At 38.5% G+C, this 18,068-nt stretch overlaps 1 protein-coding gene across 2 annotated transcripts in view; it reads left to right on the forward strand.

Moving 5' to 3' along the window:
* The window catches only part of LOC105007244 (N-chimaerin), a 38,349-nt gene that overhangs the window by 9,756 nt on the left and 10,525 nt on the right, over nucleotides 1–18,068 (forward strand). For both annotated transcript variants that reach the window (XM_010866088.3, XM_010866089.3), the window contains 3 exons: nucleotides 6,013–6,044; nucleotides 6,135–6,248; nucleotides 11,458–11,743. In XM_010866088.3, coding sequence (XP_010864390.1) covers nucleotides 6,013–6,044; nucleotides 6,135–6,248; nucleotides 11,458–11,743 — 432 coding nt within the window. The remainder of the gene's footprint in view (nucleotides 1–6,012; nucleotides 6,045–6,134; nucleotides 6,249–11,457; nucleotides 11,744–18,068) is intronic.

An 18,068-nucleotide genomic window follows, 5' to 3' on the forward strand; every position in this document is an offset into this window, starting at 1 on the left:
GCTTTTTACCCATGAACCAACCAGTCACTATATCAGGCCGAATACATAAACACAAAGTAATAATAATGCCGCGTTTCCACTGGTGTCAAACACTGGTGATTTTTTTCTGTTTCCATTGACACGGCCCATTGTCAATCGGCCACTAGGGCATGGCCAAGTGGCCCTGGCTCTCACTTGGTGCCAAGCCCTGGACTTTAGGACTTAGGGCGGGGTTTGCGGTTTGACGCGTGGCGTGGTTTGAAAACGCGGCATGTTGTTCTGTTCAAATGGCGATGTGAAAATAAAGCAATAGTACAGGGCAGCAAAGACCCACAACAGAAAGAGTTGGAATGACCGAAGGTGGTATGATACCATCGACTCAATATAAAAATGGAGCGCTGAGACCGATACGTTGCCTGCAGACCTTATTGCAACATAACATTACCTCAGAATTCTCCCAAATCCTTCTATTAAAGGTAGATTTGACCAAATACTTATCAAACGAAATAATTAATACACTGGCTTACAGTTACGAGTGTAGGTGGAGAAGGAGCCGGTCGCAGGATTTTCAGGAAGAAATGTGTTTTATTACTCAAGTTCAAAAGCCATATTGTAAACAAACTGAGTGTGGTGTTATTGTTTCGTTTATTTTACTACTAGAAAAATATTGTCTTTTATTTTTCGTAACCGGAAAACTAAATTGCGTTGATAGTTTACTCCTCCCCACCTGAGCCCCTTAAGTCCTTGCTACCAAATGTATAGTGGAAACAGGAAAGTCTGGAGCCAACATTAGCATAAATCACCGGTGTGATCCTGGTGCCGGGGTAAAGCACCAGTGGAAACGCGGCATAGTTAGCTTCTTTTTGCATATACACTACTGTACAAATGGTTGGGGTCACTTAGAAATTACCTTGTTTTCCATTTAAACATACATAAAATGAGTTTGAAATGTTAGAAATATTTATTTTTAATTGATATAATAATTGTCTTTCAAACTTTGTCCAAAAATCCTCCATTTGCAGCAATTACAGCCTTGCAGACATTTGGCATTCAATCTGTTGAGATTATCTGAAGAGATTTCTCCCCATGCTTCCTGAAGCACCTCTTACAAGTTGGATTGGCTTGATGGGCACTTCTTACATGCCATACGGTCAAGCTGCTCCCACAACAGCTCAATAGGGTTGAGATCCAGTAACTGGCCACTGAATACGAGAATACCAACTGACTGCTTCTTCTCTAAATAGTACTGCATTATTTGGAGCTGTGCGTTGGATCGTTGTCGCCAGTCATGCGCCATTCACAGGGTATGGCAAAATGGAGTGATTGCCTTCCTTCTTCAAGATTCCTTTTACCCTGTACAAATCTCCCACTTCACCACCACCAAAGCACACCCAGATCATCTCATCACATTGCCTCCACCCTGCTTGACAGATGGCGTCAAGCTCTCCTCCAGCATCTTTCATTTGGTCTGCATCTCATGAATGTTCTTTGTCATCCGAACACCACATTTGTCTGTCCATAACACTTTTTTCCCACAATATTTCTCTGTCCAGTGTCTGTGTTCTTTTGCCTATCTTCATCAAACAACTCCTAGAAATCATGTTTCTAGGGAGTTGTTTGTTGAGTGTCTGAGTATGCTTGTGCAGGCATTTAAAAAAAAAGGGGGCGTGTGGTTGTTGAAATAATGATAATATTGAAGGTGCCAACTTGGTGGTCTTGTCTGATCTGAAAACATAAAGTTTCTAGTGTGTATATTTCTGGTATGCCCTGCTCAGGCCTCATGTAGTTTGGTCCATGTTGCTTGGTGCCCAACAGTGATATAAAGATCCGGATGTTGTTTTCTGCCCCCATTACTTTTTTTGACAAAGTAGATTGTTCTCCCTGCACTAAATGTCCAGTGTTCTGGCCTCCAGCATTCAGCTTTTCTCTGAGAAAAAAAAGCTTTTCTTCCTAGGCTCGTTTACCATCACCAACGATTTGTTTATGAATTGTAACATATTGCTTGTTTCAGTTGAAGTTAGCTAAGCTTATTTACTGTAGGCTATATTCATTAATATCCTTTTTTAAATTTTCCCACAGTGGCAAGCACAATTCAGTTAACTTATTTACTGAACGAGAATGTAATATGTGGTAACTGGTTGATAGAGTACGAATAACAACATTGCAAAAAAAACACAAAATTGTTCCAAAGATGGGTTTGATGGATCTTGGTATTAAAATTAGCTCCAACCTTTAGAGATAACTGCCTTGCTCAAGGACAGAAGATATTTTTCACTTGCTGGTTGTGGTATTCATTCTAGCAACCTTTTGGCTACTGTCAGTTCTAACTCGAAGACTAAGTATACTACGGAAAGACCACTAACCTAACAACGGTGATTTCACTCCTCCTTAACTTTTTCCCAGACCTCTAAAGTGGCCTGCTAATGGGATTTTAAGCTTTGTTTGGAAAACATTCTTTTTTTCTCTCTCTCTCTTTCAAATGTGTGACTGAAAAAACAGGCTTCCTTCGTTTCACGCTGCTTGGAAAATATTTGGCAAAATTAGAGTACACTACTATATTATTACTATGGTCCATTATTTCCATTGTTTATTATTGTTCCTTGTTTGAACTAATTAGTATGTACTTTACACTGATTATTGGTATAATACTTAACGTCCTCTATGTCCTCTATGTGGAGCTGCTACAGTCATTTGTGTTGAGGCAAAATGACAGATAGGGCTGGTTCTGGAAGTAGTTGCATGCTTGCTTGCAAATGCTGAGGTCTAACATTTCTGCCCATAAGGCTTTCTGGTCTATATCCCTGGCACCATCTGTATATGGGGCCAAGGTTGGTGGCTTTGGAGATCTGCTGTCTGCCCCCACCTTGCTTTTGCTGACGAGTATGCTGGATTTCAGTCTGGAAAGGCCATCTCTGGAAAGGCCAGGTGGGATACCCCTTAGGGTGGCTTTGGAGTGTGGGGATATAACATCTGTCTGGGCTGTTGGCATCAGTTTACAGCTGTTTCCCAGTTTACCCGCGTGACTGGGCCTCATGGTCACATACTTTCATTGGCTCTCAATCTCTTACCAGGTGTTGCATTGAATTAAAGCAGATGATTCTATAGCACAGTTTTATCAGTAACTCAATTTACTTTATTGCAAAACATCTTGTAATTGCAGGTCTTTAATTTAAAAAGAAAAGCTTTTTTAGTGTTCTTTCTATGTAGTAAACAAATTGTCACCAGAGTTTCAAAATAATAATCTCTTCATAGGAAGAACACTACATACTCTCCAATAACATAGAATTGGTTATTTATACTAGCATTTTGTGCTTCTATAGATTTGTAGCATAAGTTTAATTCCTCTACATTCAGCCACATGCTACTTTAAAAGCTGATGGTTTAACTTGGTCTGCTTACATTTTTGAAGGTCCAAATTTCTTAAATATTTACATGTTTTGGGAGAATGATTTGCCTGCACTACAGGGAAATTAAAGTGGGAGTAATTCTAATTTTTATAGCATCTTCCCTGAATGCTCTTTTTGTTCACAAATTGCATTTGGCTGTTTTATCCATGTAATGTGTTCCTCAGGGTTATACATTTTTGGGAAAGAATTACAGTATCTCTTTTGCAAATACTGAGCTTTGATGTAATGGACATTGTTCCCCAGCTGCACATCTTTATCATTGTCAGTACAACAATAAACATGTGGCTAGGTGGTTAAACTGCAGCTAAGACAATGCTTAACCTAAGATGGAAGCCACACGTTTCCAAAAATGTTGGGATGCTGCATAAAATATAAATAACAACAGAATGCGTGTGTAAATCATTTAATCCCCATATTCAATAGAAAATAGTACAAAGACAACATATCAAATGTTGATCTGAGAATATTTTTTTGTTTCTTTAAAAATATATGCCCACTTTGAATTTGAAGCCTGCAACATGGTTCAAAATAGTTGGGACAGAGGCAACAAAAATCTGGAACAGTTGTGTAATGCTAAAAAATTTAAGTTGGTGGAATATCACACAACTAATTAGGTCAAATGGCAACAGGTCAGTAACATGATTGGGTGTTAGGAGATCATTCCAGAGAGGATGAGTCTGTCAGAAGTGAGGATGGGGAGGGGTTTACAACTATGTGAAAGACTGTGGGGGCAAATAATGCAAACATTTTTAAATAATGTTTCTCAACTTAAATTTCAAGGGTTTGGGGATCTCATAGTCTACGGTAAATAATATAATTAAAAGATTAATAGAATCCAGAGAAATCTCTGTATGCAAGGGACAAGGCCGAACCAATATTTGATGGCCACTATCATCGGGCCCTCAGGCGGCACTACATTAAAAACAGACATGATTCTGTAGTTGAAATCACTGCATGGGCTAAGAAACACTTACGAAAACCATTGTCTGTGAACACAGTACATCACATCCACAAATGCAAGTTAAAACTCTAGGAGAAACCATATATAAAAAGATCCAGAACCACTGCCACCTTCTTTGGGCCCAAGCTCATTCAAATTATTTTTTGGGAATCAGGGACACCACGTCCTCCTGGCTGAAGAGGAGGGACAATCCAGCTTGTTATCAGCGCACAGTTCAAAAGCCAGCATCTGTGATTTGTATCGGGGTGCATTTGTGCACATGGTATGGGTGACTTGCCCATCTGTGAAGGCACCATTAATGCTGAACAAATATGTACAAATTTTGGAGCAGCGTATGCTCCCTTCCAGACAAACGCCTTGTTTATTTCAGCAAGACAATGCCAAACCACATTCTGCACGTATCACAACAGCAATGGCTCCATAGTAAGAGTCTTTTTGCTAATCTGGCCTGCGTGCAGTCCAGACCTGTCCCCTATTGAAAATATATGGCACATTATGAAATTAAAAATACGACAAAGAAGACCCTGAACTGTTGAGCAGCTGCAATCCTATATCAAGCAAGAATGGGAATACATTTCACTTTCAAAGCTACAGCAGCTGTTCTCCTTAGTTCCCAAACAATTACTGAGTATTGTTTAAGAAGAGGTGATGCAACACATTGGAAAACATGCACCTGTCCCACATTTTGTGAAACGTGTTGCTGGCATCAAATTCAAAATGGGCATAACATTTCTCAGTTTAAACATTTATATGTTGTCTAATTTTCTATTCAATACAGGGATGAATGATTTGCACATCAGTGCGTTCTGTTTTTTATTAGCATTTTGCGCAGCAGCCCACATTTTTTGGAAACAGGGTTGTAGGATTTTACTTTTCTTGATATTGTACATCTAATTGTGAACTGCTCATTGAAAGAATGCTGACAATATGGTCTAATACTGTAGAACATTTTAGGCCTTTTCTATAGAGTGTTTTCTGGCAAATATAGATTTTGTATCTAATTGGTCACTTAGGTGGGATGGGTGAATTATTTCTAGGGTTTACTCTGTCATTTAGTTTTTTGCTAAAATTATCTAGAGTAGCATCTATTCAATGTTAGGATTAACTTGATTACTGAATAATTAATGTTTTAAGCATGCTCTCATGGTGCAGTTATGATTGGTACAATGATTGTGTATGCAACAAAAATAATTAATTACAGAAATGTGCAGGAAATGATCGGATGATGCAATTTGCAATGATGTTTACAGTTGGGTGGGTCTGTATGGGCTGTATGGTGCACATGTATGATTCCCTGTGATTTCTGTGGTTTCTAACCAAAGGTACAAAAGCATGAGTGCCTTTACATCTCCAATTAGATTTATTGTGTAGCGGGCTAAATGGTATCTAGCAATGCCTTATAGTTACGTAACCAAAATGCATGCACATGTGTTCACACTGCTTATTGTATTGCACTTGGTGCATAAATTACAATTCGATTTCTTGTCAGTAAATACGCATATATTGATTTATTGACTTTGCAGCACTTTTTTCATGTCATATGTTCTTGTCATATTTGATAACATTCTGATATGTGATTTCCAGGAGCTTGGGTGTAGATTTTACTGTTTAGATGCTTGTCTAGTTTTGTTGTTTTACATTGGAATACTCTCTCTTTGTTCTCAGGTGGATAAGCGGCCCAAATACTATGGGAGAGAGTAAGTTGGCCTATTTACATTTCAAATGTATATGTCATTCATGTAGTTGTTTGTCCAGTCCATATTTGCAGTGCTCTGTCTTCTCAACAGGTACCATGGGATGATTTCCAGAGAGGAGGCTGACCAGCTGCTGAGTGTGGCAGAGGGGAGTTACCTCATCCGGGAGAGTCAGAGGCAGCCTGGGACCTACACACTGGCCCTTCGGTTAGTCTCATGCATACATGCACATGCACACAAACACAACCCCCTGCCCTCACATTTTATGCAGCTATATGAAGCACAGGGTTTTGTCAGTGCAGCAGGTACTGTAGATCTTATTGGAAGGTTTAGTTTTGAAGGGTAATGAAAAACCATGTTGCCGCTAATGACCACCTTTTGTAGATTTTTGTATTTCATTACTCTAATATTGATATAGATTTACCCTTTGTCTAATCAGAGAATACAGGGTTTTTTGCTGAGGTAAAGTGCTCTAACCCATTAAAGGTGATAGAGAAGATGATTGTTTAGAATTTGTGCATTATAATTACAATAATAGTTGAATCATGGTGTTTTATAGTATTACTTATCTGCCAGTCTTGTAATTGTTTGTGCTATTTCCTTGCTTCTGTTGTCTGAATTGGATCAGATGTGACTTTTGGGCTATTTATGTAGTGAAAACTACAAAAGTGTCTAATTAGAAATCGGAAATCGTTGTCATTGTTGGCTGCTAATCATCAACACTGCTCAGTTTGTCTAGAGTGTATTTGGAAAGTATTCTGACCCCCTAATTTTTTCCACATTTTGTTACAGCCTTATTCTGAAAAGGATTAAACAGATTTTTTTCCCTCATCAATCTACATAGAATACCCCATAATAACCAAGCAAAAACTGTTTTTTAGAATTGTTTGCACATTTAAAATATAAAAACATTAAAAATAAACAGGAATCAGATTTACATGAGAAAAATTCAGTAAATTGTGTTGAGAATTGTACCATATTACATGTGTTCGTAACAGGTGGACGGAACCAAAAGTAAACGTATGAAGGTGAAACAGCGACATATTTGTAAAACAATTTGCAAACTTGGAATTACTTTTGTAGTTTTATAAAAGATTTTCATACTTGTAACTAACTTGACATTTGGAGTCATGTAACTTATCAATAATTCTTGCCAACGTAAAATAAGGATGCTTTCGGTTATTTTTTTTGTAAATCACAGACTGCGGTAGTATGCTTCACAGCATTTGCAAATGTCAGGACTCTGGCACAGCATAGCTTTTCTGACCAATAAACTGAGCGCATGGTGAGTCGGTCACATTTTCACCTTTTAGCCAATCTGAGTAGATTCGGGAACACAATTGTTCAAGCTCATAGTGATGCATCGCAGAGGAGGAAAAACAAGTCTCAGCATTGTCGGCTTCTACCCGCTCTTAATGCAGTTTTTGATTCTATACCATACCTTTTATCCAGGTTGTTCAATGTGACAATGCATTTAAAAAGACTGTTTGAATAAAAACAATATAAATGTTATTGGAATAATAACGTGCTAAATTACTGCATTGGAAAAATAGTAACTAGCTAGGAATTGACATGGCTAGTTACCATGTTGCATATGGTTTTTCCTACTGAAGCTGTACCCTGTTCTTTGGAGCAGAAATTCCTATATAAAAAAAAAAAAAGATTAAGTCTGTACCTTTTGCCAAACACTGATGTTAGAGTCCTAGCAGATTAAACAAATGTGTTGAACAAATGCAAACAAATTAAATGATAAACAAAAATGAGGTGGCTTGGGCATCTGTTTCGGATGCCTCCGGAACGCCTTCCTGCGAAGGTGTTCCGATCCTGTCCCACCGGGAGGAGACCCCGGGGAAGACCTAGGACACGCTGGAGGGACTATGTCTCCCGGCTGGCCTGGGAACGCCTCAGTGTCCCCCCCGGAAGAGCTGGAGGAAGTGTCTAGGGAGAGGGATGTCTGGGCATTTCTGCTTTGACTGCTGCCCCACGACCCGGCCCCGGATAAGCGGAAGATGATGATGATGATGATGATGATGATGACAAAATAAATGTGAAAAAAAAAGTTATGGCCAGCCAATCAGAGTCCTGATAGATATCTGCATTTGAAAATGATGTGAAACATACTACCGCAGACTGTGATTAACAAAAATAAAATTGTAATTAATGAGTTGCAAGATTCCAAATATCAAGTTAGATATAAGTATGCAAATCTTTTATACAATTACAAAAGTAATTCCAAGTTTGTAACGATAAAAAAAACAAAGTAAAAAATGAATGTCTCTGTTTTACCTTCATATAAAAGGTAATGCGCAATTCACATACTGTATCTTTTCTATGTATTGTTTTACATGCATGATAGAAGTGGTGAACTAATGAAAACAATCAACAACAAAGATTTTGTAGAAACATGATCACCGCTTGCTTGCATGATTGCCGTCATTCTGACTTTCATAAAATCTTTCCTTTAGCAGTAACATTTGTGCACCCTCATGACCTCAGTATTTCTACAGTTATAGAAACAACCTTAATGAAATTCCAATTGTAACACATTGCATGTCATGTTCTCAATTTGGTCATCAATTAGGATGGAAAAAAAGCTACCATTAAGAAAATAAAACATTCATTGAGTAGTGTTGTGTATTCTCGTCCCTTAAAAGCCTGTAGCACATAATGCCCAGCAGCACAAGGGCGGTAGGAAGAAATAATTGTCTATTGAAGATGGAAGGGCAGCAATCTGTGTGAAAAGTTGGTACATGTTTTTTTGATCAGCCCTCAAACCAATAATGCACTGACCACTGCTGTCAGGAATCACTGGCCCCTGATGTCAGGCCCCTTAGTAGGATAAGAGCCTAGAAGAAACTTAGAGGAATCAGACTCTAGTTGCCAGTCTTCTTCTGCAGATTTTACGGGTATGTTACCTTTTTGGGTTCAGATTAACTGTTGGTCAGTAAATACAGTTGGATTTTGTCAAGAGTCATTAGTCAGAATTCAGATCAACCGTACAACCAGGTGGACAAAGCCAGGGATGACTGGGTGTGCTGTGGCCAATGACAGCAGGAATCATCAGTCAGAAACTGAAGACAGGTGACAAGTTAACACGAGGACTGCCAAATGCCTACAAATGAAATACAAGATTTCCATGACCATTGAACAATTGAATTAGGCTATTATTGAAACATAATACAAACGATATAGGCTACTTGACAACGTATGCATCACACTACTGATTATCAGTCGGAGATTCAGCATTCTAATGTAGGCTAATTCATCAAATGTAAATCTAAATAATTATTCGCAAAACAAAATACCAGACATTCTTTAGCAATCACCAAATAAACTTATTACACCGTTACTGTTTTTATTAGGAGAGAAAACCAAAATCGCAAAACTATCATCTCTCTTTGAATTTTCTCGGCTTATTTTACTGAAGAGTATGATTCTACAAATGTATTAGGCTAGATCATTATTCACAGAACGAAATGCCAATGATCACCAATTATCAATTCAACAGACTTATTGCACCGTTGCTGTTTTTCCTCAATACTATCGCCAAATGACTTCTGTATTTTCCTGTAGTCTACTGTAAATCCTTCTTTGTACATGTTTACATAATTTTTCAGTTGTTACATGTACATGTCAACCTCGGGATACTCAATGCTGTTATCCCTGCATTTCAGTTGCACTTTGTATATAATTTGAACTCAGTGAGCAACTCGGACACAATTCACAGCGTTTAGTTCAAAAAGGTAAACTTAACCCAACAATTCGACGCCGTGACAGCATTGCAGATGCTGCAAGATTATGATGAGATGGAGTCAGATGGAGGATCAGAAAAAGACCCCGAAATCGACTTTTCGGATGCCGGATCTTATATGCCGGGTATTATTTTTTTAAATAATTTGTTGATTGAGCAAGAGTTGACTAGTGTAAAAATATGTTGCGGCAATTATTGTGGCCTTTGTGTTTCGCCAATTGCTCCATCACACTACTGTTCGGTAGATACAGCTGTCAATGTTCAATAGAGCTGTTGGACAGAGCTGTTTTTTTTTTTAACAAATAGATATTCTTCAATTGCTAATTGAATAATAAGTTAGTATACCATTATTATCTCCTGCAGATGACTTTTATGTCTTATGAAGTCCCCTCTCTGACCTATCTTACTTGGATGCCAGTGAGAGTCTGAGGCTTCTTTTTTGGGATGAGAGATTCGGGTAGTAGACCATTAGAGGGATTGCAAAAGGAACTTAAACTTTTTTCTTTATTTATTTTAAAAAAAGGTTTTACCTCATCCTGAAGAACCCATATCACTTTTTGTCCCAGATCTCCATTGGTCACGCTAAAGCAGATGAGCAGAGGTGGTGATTGTTGTTTTTAGTTTGATTCCCGAAGTAGGGCACCATTTTACATTCTCCTCAAGAAAATGCATTTTCTTCCAAACAAGCCATAATGTTTTGAAATGCAAATAAAACACATTACTCCCCTTGGGTATATGATTGAAAGTGCTTTTTATTTCTGCAGAAGTCTCTCACCTTCACTGATTCTTTGCTCTAATTGCTTTCCATATATAATCACCTCCGGTGAAAGGGTGTATGACAAATTGTCCCACTGTGGACTGTCTTGGTTCTGAATTTGGAAAGGTTGTAGTTTTTGGGTTAATGAACTTTGGTATTTAGTGTTTTATTAAGGATTCTTAATTATTTCAGGATGTCACCTTAGTTCATTGTTCCTTCTCATCTAAGCTGTTAAAACAGCCAGTGGTAATTGCAATACAGTTCATAGACGCTATGGTGGAGGTAAACTTAATAAGAAACGTTAGTCAGTGTAACACAATCCTCAATGGAGTCTAGTGACTGCTGAAACGTGTAATGCCGTGGCGTAGGGGTTAAAGACAGTGCCTCTCATGTGGAAGACCTAAATTTGAATCTGTTGAGAGCAACGACATTTATTGTTTCTGGTAGATTCCATGATTCTCTCGTCTTTTCACTTGATGAAAAAGTGAGTTATCGTTGCCTTTATTGATAGTTATTGTATAAATATAATTCACAAATGAAAGAAAAAAGTATGTTGTTTTGCCTTGAAAGAAAGAAATACGTTCTTACGCCATGAAATGAAAGAGCTTTGGCAGACTCGCTAGCAATTGCTCAATTCTTATGACTATTCCAGTAAGTTAGTAGATCCATGGTGTTGTGGTTAACGACACAGCCTTTCACGTGGGCGACCCAGGTTCCAATCTTGAGATGGCAACACTTTCTATTGCGGGCCGGCTGAAATAGGCTTGCCTGGTTTTTTGTTCACCCAGCTGTGTGTTCTCTTAATTCTCTCTGACTGAGACTGAGTGTGAGCACTCCTACCCATAAACAGATTCTCATATATTTTCCCCCATCTTTTCTCTCTTTCTCCCCTTCTATTCTGGACTCAGCTTTGGAAATCAAACCAGAAACTTCCGTCTCTACCATGATGGGAAGCACTTTGTTGGGGAGAAGCGGTTTGAGTCCATCCATGACCTTGTGACAGATGGGCTGATCACGCTGTACATTGAGACCAAGGCAGCAGAGTACATCGCTAAGATGACCATCAACCCCATCTATGAGCACATTGGTTATACTACTCTCAACAAGGAGCCAACGCTGAAGAAACACCTGCCCATGTGTCAGGAGGTCCCCGATGGGCAGGTGTCCCAGGGAGAGGCGGGAGACAAGGAAAGGGTAAGGAACACTCAATGTCCTGAGAATGTCTGTAATGGATCTAAAATGAATGTACTGTGAAAACCAGAAAGAAGTAAATGGTATTCATGTTACTTCTATTTTTGAAATTCAGAAAGTTGGCAGCACTCATCATTTTGCTCATCATGAGAAAGAAGACAGAAAAGAATAGGTTCAATGTCGTTTTTGCAGAAAATGCATACAATTGACACCAATTGTTTTGTGATTCAGTGAACCTGGAATGGCATGTGGGTTTTTGTCCTGTGGAGGAAAATATTTTTTTATTTGTCTATTTATTTTCCAAAAACGATTTAAGCTCCAAGAATATGTGTAGGATTATATCAGATCGGCAGTAATTAACAGTAACTGACAAATGCCTAGTTTTCATTGCTTTTAGTTAGACCATGTTTAGGGTGTAACAGTTATGTCGTTTGGTTGATGATTAACACTGTAACATTGTAACAACAAACCGTTACGTGCCACTGTATTGTCAGTAAACAGCTCATTGCCTTTTCACACTCCTAATAAAAATTTAAATCATATTAATAATAGCTGCTGCGAGAAGCAGTTAATTTATTTCCCGAATAACACAGTAATCATCACTTATTTCAGTGGAAGATTGTTTTTATATTTATAATAATTTTATATTGTCTCCTTGTTACAAAATATAGCACACATTTTGTACACAGTACTACTAATTTATTTTCGGTGGCTAGTCATTTTTCAGATAAAGATTTGCGTGCCCCATTTGATTTTTATTATAAGTCAACCTAACTAGGATTGGGTGATCATACAATATTGTATTATCTGTTGACAATAATTATCAGACATTGTTAAAATATTTTCTGTTTTCAGTAGCATGTTAAACATATTATGTTGGTTCCACTGCACATGTACTGCTGCAGCATGGGTTTGATTCTGGTTCACGGCTCTTTCAATAGTTTGTACTCAATCTTTCCAACTTTCCTATCTAATACAACACAAACAGAATTGTCTAATGCAAGAAAACTATCTCTATTGAGGAAATAGCAAAGACTACAAAGTAGTGTGAAATGTCAAATGAGGCATAACTCCTCCTCCATTATCAACCATGTAATTAATCTATGGAACTAATGGACTTCAATTCAGAAAGTTATTTGCAAAGTAATAATGAAAGAGTGAAAGAACGAACCATCTTAAGATGGTCTAATCAAATAAAGATTTTAAATTAACCTGATGTGTTTCTGGCATACAAATATTTGGGCAAAATTTAAATTTGCTATTGGAAATCACTCCTTGCAAACAGGAAAGATAAGATTAAAACAATTGCAGTACATTTTACTTTAAGTTTAAATTGTACAAATGTAAAGTGGCTTGAAAAAGAATTTAGGCCCTTGACCAATTCAAACAAATAGTACATTTAAATTGTTTGATATCTGTTTGATATTTCATTTTAAAACAATGACACTGAAAATGTATTATTCATTTTTGTAAGGTGAAATTGGTTTTAAATTAGAAAATATTTATATGAACATTATCCATAAGTATTTATCCCTCATACATGAATATTTGCTAGAGCCACCGTTAGCTGCAATAATAGCTTTAAAAGTGCACCAATGGTAAGTTTAGCCCTGAGTCGGTTAGAAGTGGAACTGGTGAAACAAATGTCCAACTGAGAATCTACTCAATGGATATACAGTAGCTAAATGCAAGGAAAAACATGGCCAACTCAGTGTCACTTTTCATGTCTAAATCAGTCTGTGTATTCCTCCATCTTTCAAAAGCAATGCCTATATTTATTATAGTTTCCATCTTCAACTTTCCATTGTAACCAATGCAGGGAATACATTTCTGGGATTTTACAATGCAGGAACTTGCTTTAAAAAAAGCAGGTATTTCACGAAAACCATTATTGCATGCAAAATAAATGTCACATAGGTCCACTTTCCAGGTGTCTGCGGCTGCAACTTCTTTGTGTCATTGCATACAATTAAGGGATTCAGCCTATTATAGGTACGAAAGTAATCTACAGAAAAACTTCCAAAACCGTCAAGACTGACTCTGTTTTCTATGAATAACAATAAGCTCTACTGCAATTGCATACCGCAATTTCGATGGAGCAATCCCATAAAAAATTTATTACGGACTGACTAGACATACCAGTAAGCTCGTGTGACGAGCATCTCATTCAAATAAATTTAAACTGAAAACAAGTTTGTGATTAAAATATTGCAATGTCTCTATCGCAATTTAGATTGTTCCACATTTCACTGCTGTATTTTTTTCTTATCTGACCACAAAACATATTTTCCGTATAGCAGCTAGGTCTTTCTCATACTTTTTGACAAATTCTAAATGTGATGGTCCTTTTCGAATAAAAGCTTATTTCTTGCCACCATCCCTTACAAGCCAGGGTTATGCAGAGAACTGATGAATTACTTTTCCGATCTCATTGCGCTTTGTTGGGGTGAGAATCTGTCTCAGCCCGATTTGGGCGTTTAGATGTCTCAGCATACGGAATTGCCCTGTCAGTGTTGAAGGCACACTTCACTTTATGGGTTTGCGGTTGTTTGAAATCACCATCTGGCAACCCTGAGCTTAAGGTGCCTTCTTCAGTGGTGACAGTGCTGAATAATTGCTGAAGCTGTTGATCCTGAATGTCCTCTCATTTTGACAGTGTTTCAATTGGCAGGTCCCATTGCAGGGCTGGAAAGCTTGCTGCGTTTGGGAAAAATGCCTTGAGACATTCGTTTTCTTTTTGCATGACAACGTTTTTGAGGGCATTTAGAGGTCAAAAAAAGAAAAAAAACAATGCAGGAGAACAAGAAAAAGAGAGTATTCCAATCTGACTCGCCCACCTTAATTGCCAGCACTTAGTGTCAATTATAGCTCTGTCCAAGCATTAGGATTTCAGCATTGACGCAGACTCAACAGGGCCTATGTACTCTTCTTCCCATGATATGTTGTACTCATATTTACAGTGGATATAAAAAGTCTACACAACCCAGTTAAAATTCCAGGTTCTTGGGATGTAAAAGAATGAATCATGTCAGAACTTTTTCCACCTTTAATGTGACCTATAACGTGAACAATTTTATAGAAAAACTAACTGAAATCTTTGAGGGGGAAAATAAAAACTCACAATAACCTGGTTGCATAAGTGTGCACACCCTTGAACTAATACTTTGTTGAAGCACCTCAGTCTTTTTGGTTAGGAGTCGATTAGCCTGGCACATCTTGACGTGGCAATATTTGCCCACTCTTCTTTGCAAAAGCGCTCCAAATCTGTCTGATTGCGAGGACATCTCCTGTGCACAGCCCTCTTCAGATCACCCCACAGATGTTCAATTGGACTCAGGTCTGGACTGGCTGGGCCACTCCAAAACGTTAATCTTCTTCTGGTGAAGCAATGCTTTTGTGGATTTGGATGTGTGCTTTGAGTGAACTTCAGCTTTCTAAAGGACGCTTGGTTTTGTGCCAAAATTGCCTGGTATTTGGAACTGTTCATAATTCCCTCCACCCTGACTAAGGCCCTGGTTCCAGCTGAAGAAAAACAGCCCCAACGCATGATGCTGCCACCACCATGCTTCACAGTGGGTATGGTGTTCTTTGGGTGATGTGCAGTGTTGTTTTTACGCCAAACAAACCTTTTGGAATTATGGCCAAAAAGTTAAACCTTAGTTTCATCAGTAACACATTTTCCAACGTGCTTTTGGGGGACTTCAGCCAGGTTTGGATGTTTTTCTTTGTAAGAAAAGGCTTCCGTCTTGCCACCCTACCCCATAACCCATTTATATGAAGAATACGGGAGATTGTTGTCACATGTAGCACACAACCAGTACTTGCCAGAAATTCCTGCAGTTCCTTTAATGTTGCTGTAGGCCTCTTGGAAGCTTCCCTGATCAGTTTTCTTGTCTTTTCATCAATTTTGGAGGGACATCCAGTTCTTGGTAATGTCTCTGTTGTGCCATATTTTCTCCACTTGATGGTGACTGTCTTCACTGTGTTCCATGGTATATCAAATTCTTTGGAAATTATTTTGTACCCTTCTCCTGACTGATATCTTTCAACTATAGGCTCTGTGTACCAGCGTAGTGACGAACTTCCGCTTTTGTCTAGAAGTCGGCATTGCAGTGTCCGGTTTACTTCCTGTCCTCATCCGCATTAGTAAACACCTAAACTCACAACAAGATGAGTGATGCTGTTGTACGAAAATTCAATGACTTCAAACACTAGACTAGAAATAGTCAGAAAAGGCGTTCTTTTTTTTATATATATACTTCCACGTAACGCAGGTTTGAGCGCAATTAATACCATATAGGACCAGCTGTTTACTTCCTATGCCATTTGTTATTTTTCAGTTTCGTTGTGAAATGAGGTTACAGCAGTAATATAAAAGAGGAGACCTGTTTTGGTGCTTTTTTGAGGCTGTGGAATTTTAAGCTTCATTCAGGTTAGAAGAGGCTGAACGAAGGTTCGTTTCAATTCACTTGCCATGGGGATGCTCTAGTGTTCCAGCTCAGCCAGTGTTCTTTTGCCGTTTTTGAGGCTAGGGTGAATATATATGCGTTCTATTGTCCTGCCTAATACTACACTAAAAAGGAACACGTCGCTAACTAACTTAGCCGATAGCCGGCCGGCACACCACAGTAAACTACTTACCCTCGTAGTTGTGCAGATAACGTAGAGTTTGAATACCTTGTTCTGCTTAATTTTTGGAGCATGGGACCAGGCATCAACGATTTGATGGACATCACTAATACTTTTTTTAGGCAGGTCTTGGAGACATCTAAAAACTGACATTTTGGGCGAAGCGGGTGATCGCCTAAAGTAAACCTGAAACTGATATGCCGACTACTGGCTAAAGCGGAAGTTTGTCCAATACGCTTGTGCACAGAGCCTATGAGATCCCTCTGATGCTTTGGAAGCTCTCTGCGGACCATGGCTTTTGCTCTGAGATGCAACTAAGAAAATGTCAGGAAAATCCTACTAGAACAGTTAAACTTTATTTGTGATTAATCAGTCACTTTAAATGATGGCAGGTGTGTAATGACTTCTATTTAACATGAGTTTGAATGTGATTGGTTCATTCTGAACACAGCCAAATCTCCAGTTAAAAGAGGGTGTGCAAACCTATGCAACCAGGTTATTGTAAGGTTTTTATTTCCAAGATTTGTTTGTTTTTCAATTGAATTGATCACATTATAGGTCACATTAAAAGTGGAAAACGTGAATTATCTTTTTCTCGTTCTTTTACATCACAAAACCTGCCATTTTAAAAGGGGTGTGTCGAATCTTTATATCCACTATACTAACTCCCATTGTTTCAATTACGCTTTGAGCTGTCCTATTAGGAGTGCCACGGCTATGCAGTGGAATTACATAACCCCAAAGGGCTGTAATGCTAATGGGCAGGCGTGCGCAGTGGCCCATCCTCAACACTATGTGGTCATACTAACTTTTTCACTTTTATCTACCCGGGCATTCCGTCTCATTTGTGATTCTACTGCAGTAGGAAGGAAGGCACTCAACCCATTTTTGCCGGCTCAGATAAAACCGTAATGGAATGGCAGGATAGATGCAGTCAGCGAAGGATGAGAAGAGGTTGTCCTCTAACTCTGGATGGAAGAATAATTTTCTATAATGCATTTCTTTCCTGGTTGTTCTACGGCAATGAAAGGTAGCCTGATGTTTTTACATCAGTAATGTGGAAATTCAGTGTATTGCGAATTGTAATCATTTAACTGTATTTGTAGGGCCATTTTACCACATCTAACCCATTTTTAGACTTGTCGTGTTTTTGCTTGTTAGCGCTGTGCAAAGTCAGTGTATATATCAGCATCATAAGTGTTCTCCTTTGTGACCTATGGCTGCTGTGAGAGCACCACATGCATCACTGTCAAGACCATGTGGTCGGGTTGGGGGAGTGCCTGGTAATGTATTGGCCGTTTATTATTTTCCCCTTCCTACGCGGTTCTGGGTGTCGTTTGTAGATGAAGCTGTAACTTGTAGATGAAGCTGTAACGAGGTGCTCTGTTGTGTGACGTACTCATCACTAATATCAGAGTATTGAGGTGAAGCTAACACAGCAGCTCAGAATTGGTCCTTATAAACAAAATGTTTAGCTCATCCTCCTGCTTAACTGCTGAAAGACCAAAGTAGTTTTTGGATGTGCATCATTTCCTAATTTAAACCAATGTGTCCTTTTTTATTTAAATTTGTTATGCAGGGAATGCTGCTTTGTGCCTGCTGTTGAATGTCCGTGAGCTGTCTATTGAAGAAAAACGAGATTTCTGTTATAGAAATTTAAGTATTGTAGTGCCTCTTGAATTGAAGGTGGTTTATTGAG

The sequence above is a fragment of the Esox lucius genome, chromosome 22 (genome assembly GCF_011004845.1).
Source record: "Esox lucius isolate fEsoLuc1 chromosome 22, fEsoLuc1.pri, whole genome shotgun sequence".
In the NCBI taxonomy this organism is placed as follows: domain Eukaryota; kingdom Metazoa; phylum Chordata; class Actinopteri; order Esociformes; family Esocidae; genus Esox; species Esox lucius.